This window comes from Ovis aries, chromosome 6, assembly GCF_016772045.2.
Source record: "Ovis aries strain OAR_USU_Benz2616 breed Rambouillet chromosome 6, ARS-UI_Ramb_v3.0, whole genome shotgun sequence".
Classification (NCBI taxonomy): Eukaryota; Metazoa; Chordata; class Mammalia; order Artiodactyla; family Bovidae; genus Ovis; species Ovis aries.
The window spans coordinates 31,709,443-31,729,967 of record NC_056059.1 but is presented as its reverse complement, the minus strand read 5'-3'; the positions used below and the strand labels follow the sequence as shown (position 1 = coordinate 31,729,967).

Sequence of the window (20,525 nt, the reverse complement as noted above, 5' to 3'; positions counted from 1 at the left end):
AGAGTCATCAAAGTTTATTAGGCAGACAAGAACTCTTAAACACATTATGAAGTGGTGTATTGAACCACAAAAATGACTAGTCAGAGATTAGTTTGATTTATTTGGAATTCATCATTTGTCTACAAGTGACCAATATTTTATAAAGTATCTGACTGCTGAAAAGTTCATTCCCTATTATAATTAGAATCTAAGCTTATATCATAAGGAACATGATGAAAGAAGTAAGAAAAGAAAGTTGTAGAAAACTGCATGAGAACTTAGTCATATGACTATAATTAATATTAATAATAATTCCTCAGATAATACCATCGCATGAAAATCTCCCAGCACATCTATTTTCAAATAAATCATATCTGTTTTCATATCTGTTTTCAGCCTGAGTTATTAAGCAACGTCAGGGGTCTCTCATATATTGCCATGTGTGCATAGAAGAAATTTCTAAGTTTGTAAATCTTGGAAGAAGCCAAAAAATATATTTATTTTCTATTTTCAATAAACCTATGCAGAGAACCAAGGTAAACGAATGTCTCCAGGAAAAGGAGAAACAAAAAAGTAATTCATCATTTTATTTGCACATAAAACTTATACATTAAAGTTTTATTCACCTGCATATAACCTACTGTGTCTAAGGTTAGTTACAAAGTTTGTTTGTGAAAGCAATTTACAAAGAAAAATAATAGATATTTATAACTTTAATAATTGGGACTTATAATTTTTTACTGGTACAATAAAAAGTTTATACATCACCATAGTGGCTCAGATGGTAAAGAAGCTGTCTGAAGTACAGGAGACCAGGGTTCAATTATTGGATCAAGAAGATCCCCTAGAGAAGAGAATTGCAACCAGTATTCCTGTCTGGAGAATTCCATGGACAGAGGAGCCTGATGGGCTACAGTTCATGGGGTCACGAAGAGTAGGATACAACTGAACAACTAACACTTTCACGCTTTCACTTGCTGAGTTATCCAAACAATGGAATTAATTACATGGAATCAGAGCCCGCCTCCAGGAACAAGCCTGAGGAAAGAGCTCTTCATCTACCTGTTTGCTGTATAGTTTATTAATCATTAGACTCTCGTCTTTGCAGTATCACCTTCCTGCTATGTTACATCTTCCAAAGTCTTCTATTAATTATATTGGTGGTGCTTTAAGTTGGTTCCTTCCTACTATCATCTAAAAAAGTATCATGGTCTTAGTAAGTTATTTCCAAGACAAAATAAGGAGGATTTTTCCTAATGCTTATAGATATCTAAACTCTCCTTATTCTTTATTTTAATTTTGTTTGAATCTGTCCTAATTTTTTTAACCTTATCTGCCCACAGTGAACCTATTCATTCTTATTACTGAGGAGAACAGAGGAAGAAAATGAACTAGCAGTAATAAATCCGAACCTCTGACCTAAGAAACATACTTAGAGGAAGAGATGCCATGACTCTTGGAATCCAGCTTCCTAGATTATCTGACAGGTGTCACTCTCTGACTGGTCTTTTGCCTTGTCTCTGAGAACCTGTGAGCATGAATCATCTATCCTTACTCCTTTGTGATCTTGACCTTGGCTGATAAAACCCAGTCTTGCTTTCCTAACCATTTCATAAGACAGTTCAGTTCAGTTCAGTCCAGTCACTCAGTTGTGTCCGACTCTTTGTGACCCCATGAATCGCAGCACACCAGGCCTCCCTGTCCATCACCAACTCCCGGAGTTCACTCGGACTCACGTCCATCAAGTCAATGATGCCATCCAACCATCTCATCCTCTGTCGTCCCCTTCTCCTCCTGCCCCCAATCCGTCCCAGCATCAGAGTCTTTTCCAGTGAGTCAGCTCTTCGCATGAGGTGGCCAAAGTACTGGAGTTTCAGCTTCAGCATCATTCCTTCCAAAAGAAATCCCAAGGCTGATCTCCTTCAGAATGGACTGGTTGGATCTCCTTGCAGTCCAAGGGACTCTCAAGAGTCTTCTCCAACACCACAGTACAAAAGCATCAATTCTTCGGCACTCAGCCTTCTTCACGGTCCAACTCTCACATCCATACATGACCACAGGAAAAACCATAGCCTTGACTAGACAGACCTTAGTCAGCAAAGTAATGTCTCTGCTTTTGAATATGCTATCTAGGTTGGTCATAACTTTTCTTCCAAGGAGCAAGTGTCTTTTAATTTCATGGCTGCAATCACCATCTGCAGTATTTTTGGAGCCCCCCAAAATAAAGTCTGACATTGTTTCCACTGTTTCCCCATCTATTTCCCATGAAGTGATGGGACTGGGTGCCATGATCTTCGTTTTCTGAATGTTGAGCTTTAAGCCAAGTTTTTCACTCTCCTCTTTCACTTTCATCAAGAAGCTTTTTAGTGAAGATTAAATGAGAAAATGCTTATAAACTCTTAACACAATGCCTAGTGCATTAGTAAATACTCAACAAATAGAGGCTTTTATTATTTTGTTTCCTGACCTTTGTTTTATAATCTCTTACTTCCTGCTTTTGTCTTGGTTTAAAAGGATTTTTATTCGTTTTGGTTTGCAGTTTCACCCTGAACCCTTTACTTCCTGACCTCCTTTCCTACTTTGTTACATCCATGGTTTTGTTTTACAGCTTAAGTCCAGGAATTTGAACTTATTTCCTGACTTTTTCCATTGCTCATCAATTCAATCCAAGGCCTTTACTCAGTGACTATAGGGATTCTAGATTGAAAATGCCTTTAGAACTTCCTAAAGAGTCTAGAAAACATACCTGAATAGCTCATTTTAAAAAAGAGGAAGAGGAAAAGGAGGAGATATTCTTTGAGTAATATGTTAAACTTCATGTGGAATTCTGAAATGCATTCAGCTTATGTATTCACATTCACAAACACAGAAATACATGAACTGTTCTTTATACACACTTGCTTATTCAACCAACGGTGTTGAAGAAATTACTGTGATATGAATTATTTTATGTTCTTCAGTTACAGATCTATGTTACATGTTGAAATCTATCTAAATATATAGAGCCCATATACTGAATAAATGTCTATATTTTATCTCAATAAATTTTTTGTAACACCAGCACACCAAAATCTCATCTCAAAATAATATACTAAAAAAAAAAGGAGAAAAATTTATTTTTCTTTCTGCTCCTTAAAATGTCCTCCTAATAATTTAAGCCTAAGAATTCTGGAAAACTGGATAAAGAATTTCAGACCTGAGAAGACCACTATTGTTTTTGAAAGACTGAATTCCTTCTCTATCAAACTGTAAATCTTACTGTATAGTCAATAAATGAGTTATGATTTTAAAATAATCTCCAGTGGTGATTAACAGGTTACTGGGCATAAATGGCATTTTAGAGCTTTAAAATATATTTTAGACCTGGCTCTCTTACTATCATTAAAACTGATTGAATATGCATTAGCCTTTTCTAACCTTGTGGAAATAATGACACACATATGCATAAAGCCTAGTTTAAGACCCAATCTCAGAAATTCCAGAGGTAATTAAAAGCTTCGCTTGGAGATTCATTTTACTTTTGATTTCTGTTGACAACTGCTGCTTACCTTTTGAACTTAAATGCTTGTGGGATTAGTAAAATGGGTGCAGTTTTCCTCAGAACCACTGATTGATTGAATCCCTGAAAAATGGGGTTGATAATGGCCCTAGAATTTATATAGTGGTTTTATGTAGTGGCTTAGACCCTGCTATAATTATTTTAAAACATTAAAAGCTAATACATCACTGCAGAGTGGCAGGCCTGACTCAACTGCCATCTAACTTCATGCTGTTTGACAAATGACTCGTTATCCAGACAACGTTGCCTGTCTAAGCGCCTGTCCCAGTCCTCATTTCATTACCAAGACTGTACTGAAATCAGTAGGTGACAAAAAAAAAATAGTATAAAAACAAAAGTAATCATTTTTGAGACCTCCAGAAAGGTGTTTGGTATATACTTTAAAATGAATTATTCAAAGAACTATGATATATTCCATGTTCAAAGCATGCCCTATGTTCCTGGTTTGTTGTTTTGTTTTGTTTTGTTTTGTTTTTTGGTTGGCAGGAATGTTTTCCCCTTTGCTGAGCAAATAGGCAATTGATACATATTGATATATTAAAAATAGGAACAAAGCATCTAAAATACCAATCAAATAATTTGGTAAGCAAAAATAAACTAGAAGTACATGAAGCCAAATATGGTAGATATGAGAAAAACTAAGAGGTGATATATAAACTGATTTTAAAATTATTAGTTCATCCCTGAACCAAATTACCTAAAAGCTTCCTGAAGATTTTGAAGGTTTTATCTGGATATCTTTCACCCTCTTTATATTGAATTACTAAAATCTCACTTTACTTTTATAATATCAGATTTAAAAATCTCATGTACTATATGTATACTTAAATCTTTTATCAAAAATTTGGACTTATGTTCTTGAGTCTTACAAACAAAACATACTAGCATATCTAAAAACAAACCAGGAGAGAAAAGATGAGACTATTTGGTTTCTCCTCTTTTTATATATATGTATACATATACATGTATATGCCTATATATATATATATTTAATAACACTGCTAAAATATCACAATGAAACCGATAATAAAAGCATGAATAAAGAGGCTGAAGATACTTCTAGGAGCACCTCTTAAAGTATGTGTGTTTTGTAAAATATAAAAAGCATACAAGTTTTGGGAGTTCTGAAAGTCAGTGAGGATTTGAGATTGTTTCTCCACAGTTTTTGAAATTTAGTTTTGACATCAATGTTCTGAAGATGCAAAGTCTTATTTGTATCATTAAGATTCACAAGGTCCCTATGGGAGATATTGAGAAAGGAAAAAGAAAAAGAGATAAGTGAACATATTTTTTTGTTATATGTAAAAATGGCGGGGAATTCAAGGAAGATGTGTGTCTGCTGATCCATTGTGGTTATGCTAAAACTGCTTTCATTTCCCTGGTGGCTTAGACTGTAAAGCGTCTGTCTACAATGCAGGAGACCTGGGTTCAATCCCTGGATCAGGAAGATCCCCTGGAGAAGGAAATGGCAATCCACTCCAGTACTATTGCTTGGAAAATCCCATGGACAGAGGAGCCTGGTAGGCTACAGTCCATGGGGTCACAAAGAGTCAGACACGATTTCACTTTCACTTTCACTTTCGCCATAAAATGCAAATCTATGAGTTAGCGGAAAGCTCAACCAACACCCATAGATACTACCAAAACTTCCAACTAAACTGGCCAATTTCAAATTTATAGACGCTCCTTTAGAAAAAGAACTTCTAATTTCATTGTCATTTCAGAATCATTAAACAATTTACTACAATTTATATGTGCTGTAATCGTTTTTTCCAATATGATTGAGTACCAAGCAACTGGCGCAGGGCGGGGGAAAAGAGCGTCGATTAAATGAGACCTAGAGAAAAGAATTGCGGCAAGTGTTTCTGTGTGTCGTCACTTGCCACTGTCCATGGAGAAATGAAAGTAAACCAGTTTGTGGTGGGGACTCACGGTAGACACTGTATGTATTGCTCATCCATGTTCTTAATGTTGCATTTGAGGGAGCTCATATTTCAGGGAAGCCCTTAACTTCAATTTCCTTGACTATTACTTGAGTTATAACTTGTATAAAACTATAATGCAGTCTGCCTTACAAACTGAGAACCTGAAATCCTCTTTTAATTGAAATACTACCATCTAAAATATTTTAATTTTGTAGTATTGAATAGGAAATTGGCTTTCAGTTGGTTTCTTTTTATTCCCTAAGTCATTAGAAATAGTGAAAATTTTATAGGAGCTGGAATGGTGAAAACATTATGAAAGTAAAAAGATGCTAAATATTACTTTTTAAGTGTAATGTAATTCAATTTAGTTCTGTAAGTCACAGCAATCAGTATTTTGAACTTGTTAAAATCAGGATATAAGGTTTATGTGATATAACCAGCAACCATTTGATTATAATTAATTTTTAATTTAACACTTTTCTAATGTGTTCATCAGAAATATTCTGCAGTATTGAGTTCCATAAACCTTAAGTTTCAAACACTATAAAGAGTGTCTCCTATTGGAAGTTCTAATGTTGAAATCAAAATTTTTTTTATTTGACCAGAAGAACATTCTTATTTTGGGTAAGTATGTATAGGTGGCATTTGTCTGCATAAAAGCAATTTATTAATTAAGAAAAAATGAAATATGTTAAAATCCATTATTCAGTTTATATAGAACTCTTTAAAACAGAAGTGTATAGATAATGTTAAAGAGTTGGAAAGAAGGAACTACTATTTATAAGCAGCTTTACATGTATTATAATTACTGTGAAAATGTAAATAATAAGTCAGAGAAGTCTTCCTATGTATGGAAAATTGATATTTTGATTACACGGTCTCATGCCTTCTAGCTTACTTTTGTTTAGCTGCAAATGGACTTATCTGCCAGTCCAGAACAGTATTTTGTCATTCAACTGAGATGTCAACACTTCAGAAAGACATTAACAGCAGAGGAGGAACACTATCTATCATTATTTGTTCAATAAATATTGTTATAAAAATGTGTTTGAAATTTTTTAACATTTGTATAAGACATAACAAAATTCATTTTTCACCAAATAACTTGTCTTCATGGATTCCATCCAAAGAAGATGTTTATTACAATGTGGTATATGATGATGTAAAATCCCTACAGTTAGAAAAATAGGATACTAAGCTATAGTGCAAGGACTGGGAAAATGTTCAGCCAGTAAAAATATAATAAGTAAATTACAAAAATGTAAGTGTGGCATTAAAAAATTACTTGAGAAAAATTTCCAAAAATATCAAAAATTGCTAAGCTGGTATCCTCTTCAATATTGGGTTTTTGGATCTGTAAACTAGACAAGTTCTAAGAACTCGTTCAGTTCAGTTCAGTTCAGTTCAGTCACTCAGTTGTGTCTGACTCTGTGACCCCATGAATCGCAGCACGCCAGGCCTCCCTGTCCATCACCAACTCCCGGAGTTCACTCAGACTCATGTCCATCGAGTCGGTGATGCCATCCAGCCATCTCATCCTCTGTCATCCCCTTCTCCTCCTGCCCCCAATCCCTCCCAGCATCAGAGTCTTTTCCAATGAGTCAACTCTTCGCATGAGGTGGCCAAAGTACTGGAGTTTCAGCTTTAGCATCATTCCTTACAAAGAACACCCAGGACCAATCTCCTTTAGAATGAACTAGTTAAGTGGCTACAAATTCCCAGTCAGCAATTTAGACTAGGTTTTCTGCTTTCAGATCTACAATTCTTTTGTCCATACATATCAAGAAGTACCTTAGTTGGCTGCCTATTCCACATTTTGGAACCCTGGGATAAGCTACCACTATGGGACTCTGAAGGTCAATGCACATCAATTACCATTTGCAACATACCTTATCAGATTATGGTCATTTCGCCTTGTCTCTGATAGCTGAACAGATATCTACACTCTACACTTAGCATGAATCAACCTGTACTCATTCTGATACCAAGAAGTCCAGTTTCATTGCAGTATTCCAGTGTCATCTCAGGCCAACAGAGGACAAACACACAGAAGTCTTCAGTAATGCTTGAGTTCCACCCCATCCTCTGCATTTCTTAATGTCTTTGTGTAGAGAGTGTTCCTCTCACTAACAACCAAGGAGGTAAACAGGTTGTCCAGAACTGACTCATTCTAACATTTCCACCTCCCTGTATCTCTACAGTATAACAGATGTTGTATATAGGTTATCTACAAAATCCTTTCTTTATTGGTTCATCCTTCAATTAGCCAGTCCAATAAACTGTTAGCACCATTCCCCAAGTCAACATATTAAATACCAAATTGCAGATCATTACCATCCATGACAGTATATCTGCCCTAATCAATACTTACATTTGTCCTATGGGGTATAAAGCTTTTATTAGCAATCTCTGATTTAGTTATGTTGGAATCTAAGTCATAACCTGGAGACAATGAGGGGTGATGTCGATGAGGAGAGAACTATGATTCCCTGGGTCCAGTCACTAGGAAGCATTTATGCTAGAGAAAGCTGATTCCCTCAGAACGGGTGGTTGCTTCCAATACTAAGAAGTTTCAGAGAGATTCGAAAGCTCAAATTTCTTATTAGTTCCCTTGCCTTACCATGAGAGACCACATTGGGCAGAAGATTCAATTAGTATTTGAAGCACAACTCAGCAACTGAGTACACCATTACAGTCAAGCCTTAATTTTCAATCCTCAGTCATATCTACCCTGAGACTATATGATTTAAGAGAGCACTTCAAAGCTGCCATCAGCCTCTCAAATTTTCCATTATTTCTAAATTGGGTATTTATTGCCTTCAACTTCTCCTCTAACATTTATATTATTTGAAGACTCCAGAGCAGTTTCTGAAACCACAATCTTTAAAATCACAGTTGCCATAGCCACTTCATCTCCCAGGACCTTACATTCCACATGTACTCCATCCTATGCCAAAACTGGTGCTAACTGAATAATGATAATGTAACCACAAGCTGTGGGTTGCCAGTGTTCTATTTCCCACAAATATACACTACATAGATAAATGAACAATTCAATCTTAGAATCTCATTTTTGCACTTATGTTTCATGGGACCTTACGTGATACCAGGTAGGACATAGATGGTACATTCTGTCTGGGGCATTGATGAAAGATTACTAAAGGAGCTCTCTACGGAGATGTAGATGGAGTTTTGAGGAAGTACCAAGAGTTGGTACAGTACCCACTAGTTACAGAGGGAGCTATTATCAGTCTTATGTTTAAAGGGGCAAAGAAAGGGAATAGTTATTGAATCAGTTCTGATGAGATGGATGAAACTGGAGCCGATTATACAGAGTGAAGTAAGCCAGAAAGAAAAACACCAATACAGTATACTAACACATATATATGGAATTTAGAAAGATGGCAATGACGACCCTGTATGCAAGACAGGAAAAAAGACACAGCTGTGTATAACGGACTTTTGGACTCAGAGGGAGAGGGAGAGGGTGGGATGATTTGGGAGAATGGCATTCTAACATGTATACTATCTTGTAAGAATTGAATCGCCAGTCTATGTCTGACGCAGGATACAGCATGCTTGGGGCTGGTGCATGGGGATGACCCACAGAGATGTTATGGGGAGGGGAGGTGGGAGGGGGGTTCATGTTTGGGAACACATGTAAGAATTAAAGATTTTAAAATTTTAAAAATAAAAAACTAAAAAAAATAAAAAATAAAAAAATAAAACTAGAAGAGAGAGTTATCTGAGAGGGCTATCCAAAAGGGCTGTAGTCTTCAGTAATGGGAAGCAGTCATTGCATTTTTGTCTTTACAGTTATGTCACTAATTTGATATTCTTTCAAGTTCAATTTTATCATTGTTTACATTATTGTTGTTTGCTCTTTTTAAAATTTAATGTTCTTTTTATTGTGTGAAACAGATAACAGCTCCACATTTAAAATTAAATAACAAATCAGTCACAGAGATTGTAATTCAGTTCTTATTTCTTTCACTCTGCTACCCCTGCTCTCCATATGTATATACTTTTTGTTATTTTCCAGTTGCTTTATTCTGAAAATATAAGCATATTCCACCACCCCCCCTTTTTTTTTACACTAAAGTACACTCTGAAAACTGTTTTGGATGGTACTTTTCTCTGGAAGTTCCTTGAAATTGCTTTAATTTTCTAAACCAGATAGATTTCACGATCATGTTCTGAGACTGAGAATGGGAATATGGAATTTGTGGTATTAGAAGAGAGAGAAACTGGAATTCTTATCAAAGAGAGTGGAGAAGAGAAAAAATTAGAAATACCAGGGGAATATTTCATGAAAAGACAGGCACAATAAAGGACAGAAATGCTATGGACCCAACAGAAGCAGAAGATACTAAGAACAGGTGGCAAGATACACAGACAAACTGTATAAAAAAGATCTTCATGACCAAGATAAATCACAATGGTGTAATCATTCACCTAGAGCCAGACATCCTGGAATGAAAAGTCAAGTAAGCCTTAGGGAGCATAACTACAAACAAAACTAGTGGAGGTGATGGAATTCCAGTTGAGCTGTTTCAAATCCTGAAAGATGATGCTGTGAAAGTGCTGCACTCAATATGCCAGCAAATTTGGAAAACTCAGCAGTGGCCACAGGACTGGAAAAGGTCAGTTTTCATTCCAATCCCAAAGAAAGGCAATGCCAAAGAATGTTCAAACTACTGCACAATTTCACTCATCTTACACATTAGCAAAGTAATGCTAGAAATTCTCCAAGCCAGGCTTCAACATTACATGAACCATAAACATCCAGATGTTCAAGCTGGATTTAGAAAAGGCAGAGGAGCCAGAGATCAAATTGCCGACATCTGTTTGATCATTGAAAAAGCAAGAGAGTTCCAGAAAAATATCTACTTTGGCTTTACTGACTATGCCAAAGTCTTTGACTAGGTGGGTCACAACAAACTGTGGAAAGTTCTTCAAGAAATGGGAATACCAGACCACCTACCTGGCCTGCCTCCTGTGAAATCTGTATGCAGGTCAGGAAGCAAAAGTTAGAACTGGACATGGAACAACAGACTGGTTCCAAATTGGGAAAAGAGTACATCAAGGCTGTATATTGTCACCCTGTTTATTTAACTTACATACAGTGTACATCATGAGAAATGCTGACTGGATGAAGCTCAAGCTGGAATCAGGATTGCCAGAAGAAATAACAATAATATGCAGATGACACCATGCTTATGGCAGAAAGGGAAGAAGAACCCAAGAGCCTCTTGATGAAAGTGAAGGAGGAAAGTGGAAAAAAGTTGGCTTAAAACTTAACATTCAGAAAACTAAGATTAAGATCATGGTGTCTGGTCCCATCACTTCATGGCAAATAGATGGGGAAGCAATGGAAACAATAACAGACTTTATTTTGGGGGGCTCCAAAATCAGTGAAAGATAAATTAAAAGATACTTGCACCTTGGAAGGAAATTTATGACCATCCTACACAGCATATTAAAAAGCAGAGACATTACTTTGCTGACAAAGGTCCATCTAATTAAAGCTGTGGTTTTTCCAGTAGTCATGTATGGATATGAGGTTAGGACTATAAAAGAAAGCTAAGTGCTGAAGAACTGATGCTTTTGAACTGTGGTGTTGGAGAAGACTCTTGAGAGTCCCTTGGACTGCAAGGAGACCCAACCAGTCAATCCTAAAGGAAACCAATCCTGAATATTCATTGGAAGGACTGATGCTGAACCTGAAACTCCAATAGTTTGGCCACCTGATGGGAAGAACTGACTCATTTGAAAAGACCCTGATGCTGGGAAAGATTGAAGGTGGGAAAAGGAGACCACAGAGGATGAGATGATTAGATGGCATCACTGACTTAATGGGCATGAGTTTGAGTAAACTCCAGGAGTTGATGATGGACAGGGAGTCCTGGCATGCTGCAGTCCATGGGGTCACAAAGAGTTGGACATGACTGAGCAACTGAACTGACCTCAATATGACTGTGAGGCTGCATTAAAGATTCACTTAGAGTTTATAGACATGAATTTAGAATGAGTTGTTCAAGACAGAGCAAAGAAAGAGTTGGATTTGACTGGTGTTTGGGCTCTGCTGAAAGAATTTCCCATTTGGGCAATGGTAAAAGAATCTGCCTGCCAGTGCAGGAAGCACAGATTTGATCCCTGGGTTGGGAAGATCCTCTGGAGTAGGAGGAAATGGCAACCCTCTCCTGTATTCTTGCAGGGAAGATGCAACTGAGCATGAGAGGGTTTCAAAGGAAGGGAGGAAAAATGCAATGTTGATCATAACAAATCACTGGATTTAAGCTGGATAAGAGGGAACTACATATAATAGGATTAGGGTCTCATAGTGAAAACATGGTAGAATAGAATAGATCTTAGATAGAATGGGAACGTCAACTTGATGAGGGGAGGAAACTCAAAAGATAAAAGGTGGCATAGGAGCATGGCTTGCTTGAAATTGAGATTGTAAAGAGGTCAGAGTTATTGTTAATAAAGGTGTTTCTACTAAAATAAATATAAAAGGAGTACATTTTCATTAAGTAGAAAATAATACAAATAATAAAAATGAAATACTATTAAATTCTAATTAGACTCTGTTGCCTGCCAAAGGTATTTTGAGATTTTCATTCCCTTTATGAAAACAGATTTGAAATTTTAAACAGAATTATTATCACCAAGCTGAGCCTTTGTGCTTGCCATAATAAAAAAATACTGAAAGATAATTGTAAATAGAGTCATTTCCTTGCCATAAACACTGTAATTTTCTGCTGTCCTTCTCTCCCACCTCAAATCATACGTTGTAAAGCCTACACTGCCTTCAGATAGTGGACATAGTAACCTCACTAACTCCAAACCTTGTGGGTATCTCACATGCTCCTCCTTATTACGTCCATTTCCTCCACCAAAAGAAAAAATTATTAAAGCATTTACAAATCTCATCACAGGCAGACTCTTAAGTCTATTTATGAATGCACTTCAAGGAATAGATTAATACATAAATATGATTGACATATCTTATGCAGTTAGGAGATATGTACATCATCACCAATCCTTCAGTGTAAGACATTGCCTTGACAGTGGCTCATTGCCAATATATCCTTATTCATATTTTCTAAACAGTGATTTTGTATGTATAAAAGATTCTAATATTTACCGACACACCACTTGACCAACTTATCTGAACATATTCAATCATCCTTAACACTGGAAAGTTTCTATTTGCTATAAGCATTTTTAGCTATTGTGCTAGTAACCTAATTTCAATAAGGATCCAATTTTGGGGGAAAAATAAATGTTTATAAGGAAAGATAATAATGAATTTTCTTCCTCTATTTTTTTTCTTGATCATTCTTCATTAAAAAAGAATCACAGTCCCAGATTATATAATAAACACTTGAGAGGTTTTTTTGTTTTCTTTCTTTCTTTCTTTCTTTTTTTTTTTACTTTGTGAGTTTTTAAACCTTCAAGAAGCTGATTTACCAAGCAATGAAATTGGAAAATCTTCAACAATTACTTTTCTGTATTTTCAGGCAAACACAAAAATGCATGTATACTCCCACAGGAAACATTTAGAACAACATTTTTTTTTTTTGTCTTGCTCAGGTAAAATTATCAAGTTCCATAATCTTACCTAAGGGAAAAACATTATTTTACTTATTTAACAACCTTTATAAGTAAGATAATATGTAAAGTGGTAAGGCTGATGTACTTTTTGAGGTGGGAAACCAGTCACGTCAAAATGCAAATCTGTGTAAAGAACAATTCTCTTACTGCAGAAGAATCACTTTGGAAAATATGAATTCTACACACTTCTGCAGAGTGACACTCTAGGGAGACTTCAAACTCACCAAGGAGTTGTAGAATCAAAATGCCCAAATCAACTCTGGAGTCAGACCCTTTTACACCGTAAAGTGTCAGGAATGGCCAGCCTAATTTCTGCCATGCTTTAGCAATGTAAGATTGTTTTTTTTAATTTAGCAGGTAATTTTTTTTTTGTTTTTTACCTGTCTTCTAGCCTTCAGAATCTATGAAAATATTTTCTTTTTTCAAATTGTGGACAAAAAAAAACAGAATAAAGGGAAAAAAATAGTTTTTATTCAACTCACCATTCTCTCTTTTTACTCTTTTACTTCTTTTATTTAGTTTTTTTCTTTAATTATGAAATACTATGTAAGTACAGAAAGTGCACAAAACTTAAAAGTGCAGCTCAGTGAATTACCAGCAATGGAATCCCAGTGTAACTGCCACCTAGGAAAAGATAGAACATTACCTGTAACACAACCCCGATTTCCCTGTCTCAACATAATTCTACAGTTTACCACTCATAAGATTATCAGCACTATCATTCATGATGTCTAGTTTTGAACAGTTATCATGCTGTGTGCATTCTTTTACTCAATATTTAGTTTGTGAAATCCATTCATGGTCTTATAAATGAAATCTGTTCAGTTTCATTTCTATATAGTATTATTTCATTGTTCTCTGTATGTGTGTGAGAGAGAAAAATTTATATCTTTATAATACTGAGTCTTTGATCAATAAACACGATGTATCTGCCCATTTATTCAACCTTCTTTTATTGCACTCAAGAAAGGTTTATAGATTTTCATGTAGAGATCTTCCACATCTTTATTTCTAGATATTTTATATTTTTAGTATTATTGCAAATAGTGCATATTTTTAAATTTCATGTCTTAAGTGTTACTGGTGTGTGCATGTCTGATTATTCTTGAACATTGACTCTGTACCATAGTAAACTGATAGCTGACATTAATTTTAGTAAGTCATTTCATAGTCTCTTAGATTTCCTATATACATATTCACATCATCTCTAACCCTTAACTTTTATTTCATTCTCTCTAATTCCTTAGTATTTTTTCTTTCTTTATTTTCTTGGCATATTGTACTGTGCTGTTTAGTGCCTACAATTAAATGTTGAATAGAAGTGGTAAAACTCACAGCCTTTAAATAGGCTTTAAAAATGCTTTCTTTGTTAGTAAGTGTGACATTTTCTGTCGGCTTCCTGAAAATACTCTTTGTGAGACTAAGAATTATTTCCAGTTTGCTGGAGTATTTCTAGGTTTTCAGTATTTTTATGATTAGATGTTAAATTTTATCTGTGCTTTATATATTTCTACCAAGATGATTACAGGGTTTTGCTCCTTTATAGTGCTAATGTAGTGAATTTTAATGATTTACTTTCAGATGCCAAACAACCTTTGCTTTCATTTAATAAACTCATCATGCCTATTTATTTTTGCAATTTTCAGTTTACTAATTTATGTAAGTCTTTTTTATCTACAATTATATGGAAGATTAGCTTGTCATCCTCTTTACTTGGAATAACCTTTTCAGATTTTGTTTACAAAAGTTGTGTCTTCTTTATAAAATATATGGACTAGTGTCTTGCTTTTTTTCTAATCTTAGAGAGAATTTATGTAAAATTAGACTTAATTATTGCTAAAAGATTGGGTAGATTTTTTCCAAAAAGTCTGAAAACAATCTACTAGTCTTGAGTATTTTGATAAGTAGGCTTTATTGTAGATTCAAAGTCTTTAATACTTATAAGATCATTGAAATGTTTTATTTCTTTTGGTAGCAATTTTTATACAAATTTGTCCATGTCATCTCCATTTTCATATTAATTGACATTGAACTGTGCATATGATCCTCCTCTTTTATCCTAATATCTGCAACATTTGTAACAATATACCCTTTTAACTCCAATTTTGTGCCTTTACTTATTTTCTTGATCAATCTTAGGAGCTTTTTTTTGCTATTTTTTAATATTTATTTATTTTTATTAAAGGATAATTTCTTTACAACATTGTATTGGTTTCTGCCATACATCTACAGCTTTTTAGAAATATTTCCAAAGGACCAAACTTCTGTTGGATCATCCCTCTCTATTGTGTTTATCTAGTTTATCTAGTTTACTAATTTCTGCTCGTGTATTTATTATGTCCCTCCTTATGTGTTCTTTAGGTTTAATTTGCTTTTCTTTTAACTTCTTGAAGTTGATGAGCAGCTCATTGATTTTCCAACTCTTCTCTTATAGAAGTTGTGAATTTCCCTTCAAAGACAAATTTAGTAGCATCCTGTCTGGTATCAAAATGTGGAGTTTTGGTTTGGAGTATTTTTATTATCACTAACTTCAAAATATTTTTTTACCTCTCTTGTGATTTTTCTCCAACCCATCGCATAATAGAATTGTAATTGTTGATTTCCAAACATATGAGGGCTTTCTGTTTTCCTTAATTCCACCCCTATTTGGCAAGCCCTGGGCCTTAATTTTTATAGCCACCTGATTTTGAAGGCTTTCAAAAGCATTGCTCAGCATCTCAGTTTCTTATCTTCTTGTTAAATTGGCATTTATCCCTTAGTAGAAAACAGACCTAACTACCAGGTCACATTTCTGAACTTCTTCAGAATCTTCATCTTCTAATTTTTTACTGCTTCTTTAGCTCTCAAATGCAGTATTTGTTCTTTTTTTTTTTTTCTAGTTGCTATCAGTAGGAGGATTGTTTCAAATTTTTTCCTAATTACAAATGTTAGGAGTCAAGATTACCATTACTTTTAGTATGTGATTTCTAAGTACAGATATCAAATAAAATGTCATTTTATATGGACTCCCCAAGAAATTTGAATTTCCAAATTTCAGGCTTTATGCCACAGATGAGGAAAGCTCAACAAATATTCTTTCTTATGTGTGATAACAACTCAAATTGAGGGTGAAGTCTTCATGGATACAAACCTTCAATTAGCCTTTTCAGTCATGAATTTATTGTTCTACTTTTGTACATTTATTAACATCTTCTGGTCTTTATCAATCATCTTGCTCAAATTTATTATTATTTTTTCAACTAGCCATTTTCCTAGGAAGTCCCCATTTGGTTTAAAAATGAGCATTTTATTTTTCTTTCATCTTTTAAAAGCCAAGGGAATATTTCCGTTGCTTTGGAGAAGAAAGTATCCAAAATGCATCATAACTCCTTTTGAAAAAATGTGTTCCAGGTATCAGAGGTTAGCCTATTCTGAGTATATTATATCAGGAAAATAGCTCAGGTCATACCCACAGGGTATGTTTGTACTACACTGAAAGTTTAAAGGTATTAATATTACACAGTGAGAATTAGTGGTTGGCATAAAAATCTGCCCCATATGATAATTAATTAAATCTTGTTAAGCAATTCACATATTGATGTACCTAGGCGAATGTAGTATTATATCTCTTTAATTTATTTTTACACTTAGCTACTGCTACTGCTAAGTCACATCAGTCGTGTCCGACTCTGAAACCCCATAGATGGCAGCCCACCAGGCTCCCCCGTCCCTGGGATTCTCCAGGCAAGAACACTGGAGTCGGTTCCCATTTCCTTCTCCAAGGCATGAAAGTGGAAAGTGAAAAGAAAGTCGCTCAGTTGTGTCCGACTCCTAGTGACCCCATGGACTGCAGCCTACCAGGCTCCTCTGTCCATGGGATTTTCCAGGCAAGAGTACTGGAGTGGGGTGCCATTGCCTTCTCCGTTACACTTAGCGGAAAACTAATTTATTTTAGAAAGATTATTAACTTCATATAAAACATGTATTCATTTAGCAAATATTTACCCACCTAATATGAGGCAGAAACTGTTATGTTAGAAACCACATAATGAGGAAGAAGAGAAAATTAAAATATATGAAATTTTTTATTTAAAAAAATAAGATGGCTGAAATAATGCGGTTGTGGGAATTATTTTAGATAGAATGAAGTGTTTGTGAAGAAGTATCATCTGAGCAGAAACTTAAATATTTTAAAAGGAGAGTCATTTTTAAGTTAAAGAACAGAGAATTCCAGGCATACAAATTGCAAGTACAAAGGCCCTCAGACAGAAATCACTGTGACCCCTTACAAGAAACTAAAGGAAGGACATTCAGAGAGTGGGAAAAGGAAAGTCAGAAAGTGGATCTGAGATTAGTTCATCTAGGACCTGGTGAACTCTGATACAGATTTCAGATTTTCTGTTTTTGTGTGTGTGTGTGTTTTTTATTTTGTTTTTTTGTTTTTTTGTTTTGTTTTTTTTTTTTTTCTTTTTGCGAGTGATAGGAATCCACTGCAAATTTGGATCAGGAGAATATGATGATTTCGTTTTCACTTTTAAAAAGCATCATGATGATAGACTTAAAAGTGGTAGCCCCTGGAATGTCAACAAGTAAACTGGCTAAGTGGTTCAGTAGTGGCACTGATATATATACAGTACTGTGTGTAAAATTGATAGCTGGTGGGAATCTGCTGTATGTCGCAAGGAGCTCAGCTTGGTGCTCTGTGATGACCTAGAAGGGCAGGATGGAAGTGAGAAATGAGAGGGAGGTTCAGGAGGGAGGAGATATATGTATTCAGTTCAGTTCAGTCACTCAGTCGTGTCCGACTCTTTGCGACCCCATGAATCGCAGCACGCCAGGCCTCCCTGTCCATCACCAACTCCCGGAGTTCACTCAGACTCACGTCCATCGAGTCGGTGATGCCATCCAGCCATCTCATCCTCGGTCATCCCCTTCTCCTCCTGCCCCCAATCCCTCCCAGCATCAGAGTCTTTTCCAATGAGTCAACTCTTCGCATGAGGTGGCCAAAGTACTGGAGCTTCAGCTTTAGCACCATTCCTTCCAAAGAAATCCCAGGGTTGATCTCCTTCAGAATGGACTGTTTGGATCTCCTTGCAGTCCAAGGGACTCTCAAGAGTCTTCCCCAACACCACAGTTCAAAAGCATCAATTCTTCAGAGCTCAGCCTTCTTCACAGTCCAACTCTCATACATATAGCTAATTCACTTCACTGTACAGTGAAAACCAATGCAACATTGTAAAGCAATTATCTTCCAATTAAAAAATAAATAAACAGCTATAAAAATTGGGGGGGAAAGTACAGCTAGCTATGCTTTTTCTGGATCCTTGAGATTCTTTGTTTAATCATTAAAAATTACCAAAAAAAAATTGGTGAACATAAGCAAACTACAGAGATCTACACTGATGTTATGCAGAAAGAGTCTCATTACTTAAAAGTTAACTTGTATTGACTGTGTATGACCTCAAAGTCTCAGTAAATACTTGTTGATGTTCTTTTATTCTCTGCTTCCTTCCACAGGTGGAGAAGTCCCATATACAACTCTGGCCACCCGAATGATGATGGGGGCTTGGTGGCTGTTTGCTTTGATTGTCATCTCATCTTACACCGCAAATCTTGCAGCTTTCCTCACCATCACCCGCATTGAAAGCTCCATCCAGTAAGTAGACAAAGATTCCACTAGATGCAAAATATGGGAAGTGACAGAAGAGGCCAGAGCTATTTAAATAAGTATGTGGTGTCTGATAATAAATTTACAACTTCCTTTTGAGTAAAGGCTTAATTTTCTGATGTGCAGACATCATAAATAGTCAAATTCCTGAAAGTACAGTTTTGGTGGAGCACTTTTTATAAAATAAAATTCTGGGTATAATTTGAACGTTGCTTACATTTTCTTGGAAGAATAAGACATATTCAGATTTTTAACTTCTGTAAAATATGACTATGTCTCAGCAGTATTATAAAAAAGAAGGAAAAAGGAGTCATACTAAAATATGTATGTTTATGTGTGTGTGTATATATGTATGTATGTATATATATATATATGAAGGTTGACACTCATGCCTTGAATCTATCCCATTATGCATTGTCTGAGTAGATAGTTAGGTAGACACTAGGAAATTGAGAGATAGAAGACAGGTAGGGAGAGGGGGGAAAGAGAGAGAGTGCTAACCAAGAAGTAAAACCACATTATGTCTCTTCATTGCATTATAGCTAATACGAATATTATTGCTGCTGTTTTTCCAGTTGCAATGGTGGTAAATTGTCATTAACTATGATGTACTGGAGAAGGCAATGGCACCCCACTCCAGTACTCCTTCCTGGAAACTCCCATGGACAGAGGAGCCTGGTAGGCTGTAGTCCATGGGGTCGCTAAGAACCCGATGCGACTGAGTGACTTCACTTTCACTTTTCACTTTCATGCAATGGAGAGGGAAATGGCAACCCACTCCAGTGTTCTTGCCTGGAGAATCCCAGGGACGGGGCAGCCTGGTGGGCTGCCGTCTATGGGGTCACGCAGAGTCGGACATGACTGACGTGACTTAGCAGTAGCAGCAGCATGATGTACTTTTGAATCCTGAAAGCTACCTGAGTCAATGCTGCATTTCACAAATGGCGTTCCTGTGAGCCCTGAGAATCCACAGGCCTTTGATTTACGGTGGCCGGTTTTACTCTGTGTGATTTCAAGCCATAAGGTCTGGTCAGTGCCACAGTCCAACTTGTGCCTCATAATGCTCTATATCTGGTTTTAAGAAAATGTTTTCTGAAAATGTTTTATTAACCCAAAAACAAGGTAGTTTGAACTTTTCCACAGTTAAAAAACATTTATTTCTCAACAAAGCTGACAGTTTGAAGATTAGAATAATTAGCTTTGTCAAGGAATTCATTAGAGATTTAATTCATCCTTAAGAGTCAGTATGAGTTCTTTTTGCCTTTAAAAATATGTAAATGAATTCCATTAGTAGGTACAAAATTATTATAGCACAATACTAAGATTAAAATCAAGAATTAATGATCTAAAAGAAATAGGGTATTTTTAAATTGCTTATGGTATACAAATTGAAAACCCCCAAATCAAATTCATGCATCAAATATTTAAACCATTTATGAAAATGATGTTTCCAACTTCTTTCATCAAATCTTAGTCTTCAAGTTGTTTTCCTAGTTATTTCTTTGGTGCTGAACCTCAATATCCTTTCAACTTACTATCTTTGTATCGTAGCCAGTTCTGTGTGTGACATAAGTTATGAGTGATGCAGAGTGAAGCTCATGGAAAATGTAAACTGGTGACCCTATCATATTCCTATTTTAAGCAATAATGATAATGAATATAATGTTCCAGCCCAAGAAATCAATGAGTTAGTAAAATTATGCAAGTAAAACACATTTATTGAGCACTCAAGAGATGACAAGCTTTTTGCTAGATGTTTCACATGCATTGGCTCATTTAATGCTTTAATGGTTCA

The 20,525-nt window shown here is 35.6% G+C and overlaps 1 protein-coding gene across 1 annotated transcript in view; it reads left to right on the top strand.

Moving 5' to 3' along the window:
• Window positions 1–20,525, top strand: part of GRID2 (glutamate ionotropic receptor delta type subunit 2) — a 1,640,866-nt gene that overhangs the window by 1,338,597 nt on the left and 281,744 nt on the right. The window contains exon 12 of the mRNA XM_004009703.6: window positions 18,580–18,718. Within this exon, the coding sequence (XP_004009752.1) occupies window positions 18,580–18,718 (139 nt within the window). The remainder of the gene's footprint in view (window positions 1–18,579; window positions 18,719–20,525) is intronic.